Raw genomic sequence first — 13,288 nt, forward strand, 5'->3', positions numbered from 1 at the left:
TTCCTGGGAAGTCGATCTGTCTCCCTCACAGATGCTCTTTAATCTAAGGAGGAAATTGCTTAGTGGAGATTATAATGAGTTTCACAATCTTACTTGTGAATACTTAGCTATATGCCAACAGGGGAAGCTGCAGAAATAATGGGTCATGGTATAGGACATTGAGTTTGGGTCAAGATTCACATTCTTGCTGTGCTGTAAAGTTTGAGGGTCCATGGGCAAGCAACTGTTTCAACCAGCACCACTCAGAGTGTATAAAGAGATGAGTAGCCCACTATCATGCATGATATACAATGAAAACGTCCTATTGAAATGATAAATGATTGTGAGCCGAATCCTGAGCTCTTAATGCCAGTCCACCACCGATGCTGAGTGTTGTAAATGTTCCATAAGGCACATCTGCAGCCCTCACCACCAGTAAACCACTGCTGCTTCGCCATTCTGCAGTCGCCCGAACCACTGGGTGGTGGAGAGGTAGGTGGGGGTGTGGTAGGAGGCGTTCCAGGTTGGAGGATGGAAAGGGGGAGGGAGGAGGTGTGCTTGGGGAGGGAGTGAGGTAGGATGGAGGTGGGACCAGAGGAGCTCCGCTTCTGCATCCAGAAGCTCTGCATCCAGAGTCTCCATGTTGGGCTGGTGGCCGTACATGGAGGCTCTTGATTGGGGCAGTCCCATTGTGGGGCTACTTGCCTTACCTGGGGGAAGGGAATGAAAGTGCCCTTCCCCCAAGGAGCTGCTAGTGCCTGCTCTGTTGTGCGTAGGATGCCAATGCAGCCATTTTGGCACTGCGCAGTCCTGTCACAACAGGCAGCTCAGGATTGGGCTGTAAGATCTGACATGAAGTGGGGAAGAAAAGCAATACTATTCCAAGAATTCTTTCTGAAATGTATCTGTATGATGATTTACTTCTGTCACCATTCCCCCAGGAAAAAATTAGGTCCCTTGTATGTTCCTGATATTTGCCACCAACATGTTTGTTAAGTTATTTGAGGTGTGGTCCAGCCAGACTTCAGGAGCTCCCTGCTTCTTTGCACAACATCACCTGGTGATGCGTGCAGAATAAAGCACTAGATCTGGGTCAATGACTGATGTACATGATCACCAGGATTGTGGCAGTCAACGATTGTGTGGCAGTCAGGATTGTGTTGTTTTTACCCTCCAGATTAGCGATTTCAATCTTTTTCATCTCACGGCACACCGACAAGTTGCTAAAATTGTCAAGGCACACCATGCTGCTGGTAGGGGGCTCAAACCCCCTGGTTGCCCTACTAATAAATGACCCTTCCCAAAGTCCCATGGCACACCTGTGGACCATCTGCAGTACACCAGTGTGCCATAGCACAGTGGTTGAAAATGGTTGCTCCAGACCATAACAGCTGCTTTCTTATCATGAACATACCACCTGAGCAGAAGTTGCTCATTTTGTATACTGTTGCCCTGCTTCCAAACATAGGCACCATAAACCTGACAATTGTTTGAGCTGGTGCAGAGGAAGAGAAGCTCCCCAACCATAGTACAGTAGTAAGAATTTATCTTCTACATTCCCCTGCATGCTCCCATCAGAAAAGTTCTGTGTGTGAGTGCGCATTCATGAAGCCTCATTGGGTTTCTCTGTGTATCAGTTCAATCATTTGGTACAGCACGAACAGTAAACTTTAATTTTTTTTAAAAAAGTTGCATTAATCAAAAATGGTAGGAGAGAAAAGACTTCCTAGTTCCAGTTCCACAAACACTTAGATTAATACAACTTTTGTCTTGTTATAACTAGTCTCTTTGAACCTCTGTCCTCATTCTGTGACAGCAATCAATTGGGGGGGGAAATCCTATATTTGCTGATGACACAGGTAGGACAGTAAACCATGTTCAGTGGCAATAATGCAGTAAGTACAAATAAGTAGTTGACACAAGGCAACACTATGTAACATTATTGGAAAGAGACAGATTGAGAATTTGTGCATAGCACTTCAGTGGCCAATGGAAAAATATTCTCTAATGCAGAGAGAAATTACAGATGGTAGTGACCAAAATACTCTGAAGAGAGGAAGTTAGGACAAGGGTGTAATGCAAGATCACAGAGTCAGGCGTCAGCATTTCCATTTGCAGAATTGCAGATAGCAGAGCTGGAAACGGCCTTTGGTGGGTCTCTGCATACCACCTGCCAGTTAATGCTGACAGTTCTGTCTAGCAGCCTGATCCCGTGCATCTCTAACCAGAAGTAAGTTCCACTGAGTCCAGTGGGGCTTACTCCCAGAAAGTGTGTATAGGATTGCAGCCTGCATGAACCATTTCAAAGTCAGTGTAATTTTTTTTTTAATTTCATAGACCTCAGCTGTGGGGGAAATGGGTTATTTCAGAGCCATATTCTGTGTCTAGCAGTGTAATGTGATGTTTCCGTTCCACCCACACCAAGATGTCAGTCTAGGTTATTTGGATGAATAAACAAGCAAAAATGCTGTTACTGATCAAAGTAATGAAAATAACCTTTCAAATTTAAACCAATTGAAACTTATCTAAAAATGCATAATACATTAAATAGAAATATTTGGAAAAAATAAAGAATCTTGTTCCTGCAATTAGTATCTAACAGCCCAATCCTATGCATGTCTACTCAGAAGTCAGTCCCATTTGAGTCAATGGGGCTTACTCCCAGGAAAGTGTGGATAGGATTGGGCTGTAAGTCATGTCAATTTTTTAAAATTTGTTGATAGAACCATTGCTTTTAAAAAATGGATGTGCTATGAATATACTACACAATAATAGTATTATACAAATTTGTCTGTGAAAGAGATCTAAATTTTAAGTGGCAATATTTTAGACTTCAAAAATGTGAACACTGACTTTTTGGGGTACTTTTCAGTTTCTTTGCCCAAAATCTTTTAAATTTTTATCACACACTAAATGTTCTGTTTTCTTCCTATTTTGTTGGGTGAACAAACAGAGGTAGATGGTCCCCCTCCCTAGCTAGGAGACGACCCACTAGTCCCCGGATTCATATCCAACATGCATCACCGGAGGATGACAGGTACTAAGTCAATTCCTCCTACTGAAAAGTGGCTTGATGAACCTTGCAGAGAATTTCTAAAGGCATGTATGTAAAAGTATGTAACTTCCAGGAATTCAGTTAGGTTTCTCAGGGCCCAGTCCTATCCAATTTTCCAGTGCCAGTGCAGCTGTGTCAATGGGGCATGCACAGCATCTTGTGGGGGGCAGCAGTCCCAGAGGCCTCCTTAAGGTATTGGAAATTTGTTCCTTACCTTGCAGTTACATTATGGCTGCACGTGTGCTGGAAAATTGGATAGGACTGGGCCCTAAAGCAGATTTTGTTCCTGATTTCTAAGCAGTTATTATAAAGCACCTCTGATGTCTGTTCAGTGGAACAAATGTTTAATAGCCCGATCCACCATAGTCTGCTATCCTGGAAAAACAAAGGCAATATTCACGCACCACCTTCTGCGTATTAAACAGTCAAGTACTGACTCTTGATTCCACATACTATGGAATATCAGGTTGGCTTTGCTTCTCTCTAATCCCTATATAATAAGTGCTATAATTAGGCCTGGCTGAAGCTGAACTGGCATCTGAAGTGGTTCTGAAATTATGCCACCAGAACCCCTTTTTTGTGAGCCCCACATCACCAAGTACTTCCCTACCAGCATTGCCACCTGGCCTTGAAATTCTTGGGATCCTTACCATCATCTCTGCACCTGACCTGTTTTGAAGAAGCACCAGGTGGCAGAGAAAGTAGGGTTGTGGAGCAGCAGCAGTGACGGTAACAACAATTGTGAACATCTCCTTACCTCCTCCACTGCTTGGTGCTTCTTCAAAACCAGCTGGAAAGGGAAGATCCTGGGACTTCCAAGTTCCTCTGCACCAGGACTGTTTAGAAGAAACATTCGGAGGATGAGATGACAGGCCTCTTTCTGATGGGTCTCCTGGAAGAGGCGGCAGAGCCACCATCCCCCACTCACTCAGTCTCCATGAAGAGCAAGTGAGCAGAGGATGGGAAACCAGTCTAGTGGAGGACCCAGGCAGTTGGCAAGCTGAAGGAGTTATGGTGGCAGGCCCTTCTCTTCCCATTGTGTGGAACAGCTGCTTCTATTCAGCACATGGGTGGGCAGGCCCTGGTATTCTCCCCCTTATCAACAAGACTATCAGGACTACTTATGGTTTGCTATGGAGATTTATTTTAATTTGGTGCTTTATAATACTCTTATACTTGGAGTTCAGACTATTTCTTTTCAGAGTACCTAGAAGTCACAGTCTTGCTCAGAGACAGGCACACATTGTTTTTAAATCAGTGGGTTTAAGCATGTCTGACCCAGACTGTGATGTGGGCCTCTGTGATGTGTCCTCAAGCATAATCTCTGAAAAGATATGGAAAGTTCAGTGCAGGATAGTATTACACGTTCTGTGCAATAGGCTCTTTAACATTTTCCTAATAAAAACCTTGGGAGCAGGTTGTTGCTGCCAAGTAGGGTTTGCTAAACAATGCCAGTGTTTTGGATTTCTCTTTATATGCTGATTGGCTAAATGTGATATATATATATAACCACTTTTGTTGACTTTTTGTTTTTGTATTGTTCTTTTGTTATTTGAATCTTCGTGCCACATGGTTCTTCAATTATGACCATTTTTTTCTGTTGTATGTATGTTTCTATATCTGAGTCTCTAACCTAATCACATTTATAGCTCAATCCTATGCGTGTCTACTCAGAAGTAAGCTTCATTGAGTTAAATGGGTCATATTCCCAGGACCATGTATAGGATTGCAGCCTTAATAGTTGGCCACTGGAATCCTAATTTAAAATATCTAAAGTTTTTTTACACTTCTGAGTCATTCTCCTGCATTGTCTGTACAAGACCTCAACAGGATGTCCATTCGCTTTAAAAGTTGTTATCAATTTAGTACCAAATATTTTAAATACATTTAAAATTTCCTTGTAAAAACTTTACAAATGTCAGAAGTAATATTGCAGCCTGTTTATTTAGAATTTACTAGATGAATTGAAGTCCCCCTTCTATCATATTTACGTCTCCATTATTCTCTGGAAAGAGAGCTTAGTGGCTAAGAGACCGAGATGTGGGATCAGATCTTCCCACTTTAAATCTCACCTTTCCTATGAACGCACTTGGCAGCCTTAGATAAGCCAGCCCAGCCTCACACATTAATGTGTGAAATGGTGCTGGGTCAAGTGACACAATATCAGTGGCCAGGCATGTATAATCCATTTGAGAATTTCCCTGAGAAAGTACTATCAAAATAATGTACAACAGAACTTTGTTTGCACAAACCTAAGCCCATCAAACACTACTCTTGTAATGCCCCATTCATTTCAAAGAGAAAGTTACGTTATATTATCCTCAGGATTAATGAAAACAGTAAAGCGTTTTGTTATTCACAGTAAATGAACTATTCTTTGCTATTTCCATCTTTAACTGTTAGGACTGTTTTCTGTTCTGATTATGTCACAGATTTTTTCTACAAGCTCCTCTTTCTGAGACATTGGAAAGGAGAAATTAAAAATATTGCTCAGATGTTCTTGACTTACTGGCACATTCTTGGTTCATATAAATAACTTGACTGCATGTCTCCATCTTCACTGCATGTGACCGTCTCTCTGTTTCTATCTGTTTCTGTCCATTGCATCCAACTTTTACTTCATGTTTCCAAAACTTGTGTGAAGACCAACAACGCTGGAGTCTTGCATTGCAAAACCAAACAGTTTAAATCACCTAAGTGCTAATCCAGAAGAAACACAGAGGTATCCTTACTGAGTTGTATATTTAACCCATCTTTATATAACCCATAAGGGTACATATTTACTTGGACTCCACTTCTAGTAGAGCTTCAGGACATTTGCAAGTTGAGTTCATGGGAATTGATGTGGGTTCATGGAGCAGCAGCAAAGATGGTTTGTCCCTTGCCTAAAACAAATGTAATGCATAATGGTTTTATCTTTGGGTTGCTATCCTTGAACCACTGTAATACAAATGGTCGTGAAGCCATAATAGTTATTTCAGATTTGTTAGGGGGAAGGGAGATATGTGCAGAGAGTAACAAAACCAGCAGCATCATTACATACACTCTGCATCATTCATGCATTGTGCTTCTAACAGCACTAATGCAGCCACATCAAGGAAACTTGAACTGTATCCTGGGAGGGAGGCTGCAATGATGCAGGAGAGAGAAGTAGAGCAAGGTTCTACTTACTGTACTCTGCCACAAAATGCTCTTTAGCTGCCACAAGCCTGAAGAGACAAAGGGGTTGTGCCAGCTGCTATCAGACATGATAGCATTCAGCAGAAGTCACCTGCCCAAGGTGCCGAACTCTCCTGCCTCCATCACGCCCCTGCTCTCCCTCTATTCTGCCATGTTCCACCCTCCCCACCATCCTGTTCTGCCCCCCTCCCAATCTGCTTTCCCTGCCGACCTACCTGAGTCAGTGGGCTGCCTCCTCGTGTAGTGCTGTTCCAGCTTCTCTGCTGGTATTCTAGCAGCATGTGGCTTTGCAAGCTGCCAGAATTTTTTATGACTGCCATTAGGCAGGATCCACTGCTGGAATGCTAGTTCCAGCATTGGAGAAGCCCAATCAGATCAGTCTGTAAATTTCCTAGGCAATAAAGAACGTGAAAAGGTTAATTTCTACGGGGTTGCCTAAAATGGCACATGCAACTGCATGACATCTGATTAAGGCAAGTCAGGAATTGAAGAATGACACCATAAACAGCCTCAGTGATTCTTGAAGAATGGCAAAAGTTGCCATCAAGAAAGGCTTTGTGGATTAAAAGTCACCAGACAGTTCCTGGAGTTTTGCGTATCTTATGAGAAGGAAGTAGGATAGGACAAGGTAAAACCAAATGGAGCTGAGATGGAAAATAAGACACCAGCGCTTGCTAGTCATATGTATTTCCTGTTGAGAAATCTACCTTCTGTCTCCCAGAGAACCAGCCCAACATGCAGTATCATGGCCCAGTCAATCAGTTAGAAGAGCGTACACATTCTGATAAGGAATACAGGTCTTGGATTACAGTAAATTTGAGGCATCAATCTGGAGCAGTGAAGACCTGCATGTGGAGTCCTTAATGTTTGGTCTCTGAAGCAGGGCACAAGGGCTATGTTCACATATAATGTCAAACCATAGTTTGGCAATACAGGAATGAGCCTTGGCGAGTCTCAAGCAATCCTTTTTGTCTCCCACATCTTGCCTCCTTTTGCATGTTCAATCCACGATTTTTGAACCTAATTCGAGGCAAACCAGGAATGATCATAGTTTGAAGGATCTTACAAACCATTGCTTGCAAGGAGTGGCTAATGGTAAAATCACTACACATGAGGAGAGAAGGCGTTATGGCGCAAGCACAGAGCCCCTTCAGGCTCAGGTCCAAACTAAAATGTCAGTCATGCCATTGACTCTTGCATGATTTCGACAATAGACAACATTGTGCAGAGCAGTCCGATGGTGATTGAAAATGTAATGAATGAGTTTGTAACCCTTTCTCCAATGCTGCAATATAGAGCTGCTATTTAGAGTGAAAGGGAAACAATCATTGGTGGCTTCCCTACTGAGCAAACAGCAGACCATTTTGGAGTTATTTTCATCAGAACTGCAGCACCGGGGGAACCTGACTGCCCCCATCTTTGCAGCTCTTCTTAACAGCTTTAAAAATGAGCATGCAAGGACCACTGATGCTGAAAATGTGTTTCTTTGATCTGCAAATGTTAAAACCCTGCACCTTTTTCATACCTATCCTGATGATTGGTTGCAGTTTGGGCTGGTTATGGTTTGAGTGTAAAGGAGATGAGATGGCCTGCTCTCACCTCATTTGGTCTGGGCAACAGAACGTCCAAGGAACCAGCTGTTTTTGTTTTATGGTGGGATTTTTTTCTTCTTTTTTTCCTTATTTGCTTCCCTTTCCTTCCTTACATCTTCTGGCTCCTATAAGCCCTACAGAGGGTGGCTGGCATCTTTTCCTTTGCCCTAGGGCTTGGGATAGGACTTCTTGGGCTGGGAAATTGGGGGAAGGGGGGGAGGATATGAAAGACTAAGGAGTCCTGAGTAATGCTATCAAGAACTTTACTGAAGAATTGCCTTATTCTTTGGCTTGAGTCACTAAGGCCTGAGCCACCCTCTTTCCCACGGTTCTACAAAGTTCCCCCAGTTCTTTCATTGGAGTGCTTCACAGGGGGTTTCTTCACCCCTAGGTAGGGGTTAGCTGAAGTTGAGATCTTCTGGACCCAGTTATAGTATTCCTGGGGTTATTGTGGCCGTTGTTGACATCTGTTGGCCAGGCACACTTCCAGGGAGGAAGGAGTGTGTAATGGCTCAGTAGCCGCTTGCCAGGGACCACCTATAACTAGGCAGCAGGGGTGCCCATTGCCCAGCCCTCAGATCTTGAGCTACTTCTCCTACCACTCACTCCTTTCTTCTGCCTCTCCCCAGTTCTTCCCAGTTTCCTTTGCCTCTCATGTTTTCCCAATGTCCTTATATAAGACTTTTCTCCACCAACCAGGCTCCCTCCCTACCCAGACTCTCCTCATCTGTCCTTTGTTTTCCTTCTCCCCATCTGCCCCCCTTGCTTGTTCCATTCCCATCTCCTCTCTCCTTTCCCTTCTTTTGTCCATTTCTGTCTCCTTTCTTTGCTCCATTTTTGCGTCTCCTCTCTATTTCCTCCCTCAAATCTTCTTGTTCCTGTAAACCCACTTTTAATACAGAGGGTGACTGGCATCTTTTCCCTTGTCCTGTCTTCCGGGAAGCATGGAGATGACATCATTGCCAAGAGGTGTGGAGTGAAGCAATCACCGCTTCTGTTTATTTCAAGCCCCAAGGTGTCCACAGGGTGTCATAAAGCAATATTGTTCTGGAGACAGTGCCTAGTATCTGGTATTCCCTGGATACTAGTGAAATATTGGTCCTAAAAGAACATGTCAATTGGTTAGTCTAGCAAAAGTATATTCAGATTCTGGTGGCCAACATGGCTACAACTAACCAATTCCTATTAAACTCAATCATTAGATGCAGGATTTTGGCAGTGTATATACAAAACCAGAATTGGATGGTGAGCAGATGATTTTAAACATCTGAATTTCGTTATTCACTTACCATGCAGGTCCCTTCTTGCAATTTGAATGCCTAAGATCCATGACATAAAATGTCATATCTTACAGTGCAATCCTATTCATGACCAATCAGAAGTAAGTTACGCTGTGTTCCATGTATTTACACCAAGTAATTGTAATTTCAGAGACCCATATTGTGTAACTCTGTAGTTTATTTGTACAACTCCAGAACTTTCACAAAGAGACTGCCCAGGGTTCATTGAATAGGTGTTCCATTTTCCTAAACCATCACGTGCGTTAAATAATCACAAACTTGGGCACATCTCCTGAAGCGTCTGAAAAATGAAACATTATTTCTGGTCCCCCATTTGAGCAATACCAAGAAGTCTCCATAAAAAAATGAGACAAAATGTTGCAAAAGCATTGCACTGGTGATTCTAAAATATAGTCCATAATGCCAAATAGCTTCTCAGTTGCTCAGAGATATTTGATCATTAAAAAGAAAAAAACCATCTCAGATAACAAGAGCAGCAGAAAACTGCTTGCTTAGTTCCAAGAGCCATGCCCAAAACACACTGTAGGTCAGAGAGCTACAGTCAGTTTGCATGTCTTCTGTTGATAAGTGTTTGGAATGTAACACATTATTGTATTTGACCTACATATTGAAAAGTTATGGTTCAGGGCCAAATCCTATCCAATTTTCCAACACCTGTACAGTCGCAATGCAGTCCCAAGGTAAGGGAACAAATGTTCCCATACCTTGAGGAGGCCTCTGTGACTGCTGCCCCAACACAAGAAGCAGTTCATACCCCATTAGCACAGCAGCACCAGCACTGGAAAATTAGATAGGATTGGGCACTCACTGCCCGATCCTAAGGGGCAGCCCAATCCTGAGCTGCCCAGGGCACCCCCGCTCGGCGGCACCATGAGGGCTGCCTCCGCATCCAGCGCTTCCCGCTCTACCACGGGAGGCACCTCGGGAGTTGGGGATGTTCATCCCCTTCCCCTGGGTAAGGGAGGCAGCCCCGCAATGGGCGCCACTAAAATAAAGGCACCCTTTGGGCGCCACTAAAGTAAAGGCATTCGTGTAAGGCACGCAGCCTCCACAAGCGCCGAGGATCCTGCAGAGTGGAGCTCCGCAGGTCCGCCCACCCCCAGGCACACCTCTGGCACACCCCCACCCCACGTCACGCCAGCCTCCCCACCCCCTCCCCAGAACGGCCCTGTCCCCACCCCGTTTGCAGTTCTGCAGCCCAGCAGTGGCAGGCACCGCCGAGCTGCAGAATGCGGGCGCCTGCCAGGCGGTGGCTCATCACCGGCCAGAGCTGAGCCACCTCTGGCAGGAGCCTGGCAGTGAGTCCCGCACTTTGTGAGTGAGACTTTGGTCTGCAGAGGCGCGGTTTGAACCATAGGATTGGGCCCTCAGTCCCTTATGAATTCAATATTGGTTTAGAAATTGTAAGTGCATTGTTGCGCTAATGATATTTGTTGGTTCAAAAATAACAAGGCATTCAAAAATTCTTCACATTTTTTATGTGCTTAGATTAGTTAAACTGTAGTTTTATTATCATAGCAGTTTAATTTGATTGTATTGTTTGCCTTTTGTAATACTTAGAAGTATGATACAAAGGCAGCTCAGATTTTAACCTATTTCTTACTAGACTGTATAGGTAGGCTTTATCTTTAATTAGTAATGGAATATGCTTTGCTATGAAGTGACTTCTGTAATTTCTGGGATCATTTCTTGGCCTTCAGGAATTGGTTTCATGTAGCCATGTCAAAAGACATTGAGCCTGCAGTCCTATATACACTTACCCAAGAGTAGGTCCAACTGAAAACAAGGGGACCTGCTTCTGAGTAAACATGTATAGGATTGTGCTATGAGTCAATTATCTTTTTGTTTCTTTCAATGCCATGCAATTGGGAAAACGTGTTTTATTCTATTCTCATGTTAATATAAGCAGTTTTCACATGTCCATCTGGAAGTCACTTTGCGTTAACTTTGTGATATATGTTCTGTTTTGCTTGCTTTCCTTCCTTTTTTCATTTCTGGCATTTCATTTCACAGGCATCCCAGAAAGGTGGAAAGATATAGCAACCAAAAACAAACTAGGAAAGGCTCCACATCTGATTCAGAAAGGTAGGACTGATTCTATAATATGTAATCATTTTGATCAGTTCAACTGCTTTATTGGAATTGCTAGGTTTTTGAGTGCTGCCAATCTGGCAGGAACAGCTATGAAATCCTATGTGACAAATGAGCTGAAAACCAGTTCCCAGAATGGTCAGTCTGTGGTAGAGATCCTGAAGGACAGCCAGGGATGATTTGCCTTCTTTGACCCAAAGAGCATAAGAAAAGGATGTTGCTATATCCTCAATGATAATTCAGCCCTCCTTGTTCTTCATTCTTGCACCAGAAAAACTTTACTTGCTATTTTCTTTAGAAAGCAAAAATATATTCGTCAGAAAAATATGCAAAGGCGTCAATAAGCTTAAAAAGAATCATCAAATTGTAATAATACATTCTGCAAATTCATTTTTATCATTGAAATTATATACTGTGTGCTTCTTTCATTCCCTGTGTGTTTAACAGACCAGAAAAGTAATGAACTATTTACATAAAATGAAATAAAAATGTTAATAGTGCTCCTAGAACTTTTGTTCAAAACTGAATTTCATTGTCACCTAATTTTACAGTTGTATTGCTGTGTGTCTTTTGCTTCCACCTCTGTTAAAAAACAATCAGGAGATAATTACATATGCTTAGGTATTTTAGAATTTCTATCAAAAGAGCACCCATTCATTTCAGTGGAGAGAGCGTGTCCATGTTTGGGAAGGAAGTTCACCCTGTAGATAAATTTTAATGCTACTATGAATGACAAAGCCCGTCTAATTTCATGATGATAGAGTAAAGTCCCTACATCACAAACAGATTGCAGAACAATGTTTTTGTTTTTGTCATATGAAAGTCACTGAAAGAAGAATAAAATAGGAAAGTTGAGATTCAGTCTTTCTGTGTATAGACATGTTCAAAGAATGATTTAATAGCCTTTAAGAGGACATCTTTCCATTATGAGGATGGCAGATTCCATAATCAGGAGAGGGTCTATAGCTCAGTACTTTGCATGTAGAAGATCCCGAGTTCAGTTCCCAGGTAGGAGAGAGATATTTCTGTCTAAAACAGATTTCTGTCTAGAGAGCCATTGTCAGTCTGGGTAGACAATTCTGAGTTAGATGGATCAATGATTTTGACAGCCCAATCATATCCGATACGATTGGTTCTCAGACTGTGGGTCCATGGCCACCAGTTGGTCATAACTCAGTTTTGAGGTGTTTTGCGAAACTGACAGGGTAGGTTAGGCCATGTGCATCAAGGGTTTAGCAGCCTGCTGCTTGAGGGGAGCACTGCTGCCCTATCACCATTATAGCCACAGAGGCTTGAGTGACCGAATAAAGGAAATTTTTTTGTTAAGATGGGTCCCAATGCTTAAAAGTTCGAGAACCATCAAGATAGGGCCCTGCAGAGTTCTACCAGTGCAGACTGCCTTAGAGCAGTTGCAAAAGGGCATCTGGCAGCACAATGAAGCCTTGCACTCCCAGAGCACCAGAAGAAAGGCTGCAGAGTCCTCATACACAGCAACAGCCCACCAACCCAAGTAAGTTAGCGGAACTGGGCTGAGGGCAAAATAGAGGCAGGGAGGGCAGCAATGGGGCATGGAGGAGAGCGAATTGGGTCTGTGAAATGAAATCCTAATCCCTTTCTAAAACCTGGCAGTGATCTTCTGGAAGAGCCATCAGGAATAGGGCTGCAGTGGCTCTTCTTTTCCAGCACCATGTCTGCGATTTTCAGCAGCTGCAATGAAGAGAAAAGCAAGTCATCCCACCTGATCCACCTCTTGCTTGAGGGAACAATAAAAAGATGGGGCAGTGGGTATTCAGGTGGCAGGCCACTGGGGGAGCAGTGGGCAGAAGTTGCAACATACCCAGCACCAGCCAGCTACCTCACCCAACCCACCACTCAAAGCTGCTGCATCAGTGGGTCTCATGAGTGAGCCACCCATGGAACCCATAAGAATTTTGAAAAATGTCCTTTTTCTACTTTTCTAGAATGCCCTAACTGTGAAATTTGATCATTGTGTCAGATCTGTAGTTTTTTATTCTTGATGTAAGGATGATTGTTGTTTTTCTGTATACATTCTGTGTACAAATGTAGGTGGAAGGGAACTTCCCTTCTTA

The 13,288-nt window shown here is 43.1% G+C and overlaps 1 protein-coding gene across 1 annotated transcript in view; it reads left to right on the forward strand.

The window, feature by feature from the left end:
* The window catches only part of LOC136637824 (regulating synaptic membrane exocytosis protein 3-like), a 116,056-nt gene that overhangs the window by 11,175 nt on the left and 91,593 nt on the right, over positions 1–13,288 (forward strand). The window contains exon 2 of the mRNA XM_066612434.1: positions 11,121–11,192. Within this exon, the coding sequence (XP_066468531.1) occupies positions 11,121–11,192 (72 nt within the window). The remainder of the gene's footprint in view (positions 1–11,120; positions 11,193–13,288) is intronic.

The sequence above is a fragment of the Tiliqua scincoides genome, chromosome 1 (assembly GCF_035046505.1).
Source record: "Tiliqua scincoides isolate rTilSci1 chromosome 1, rTilSci1.hap2, whole genome shotgun sequence".
Classification (NCBI taxonomy): Eukaryota; Metazoa; Chordata; class Lepidosauria; order Squamata; family Scincidae; genus Tiliqua; species Tiliqua scincoides.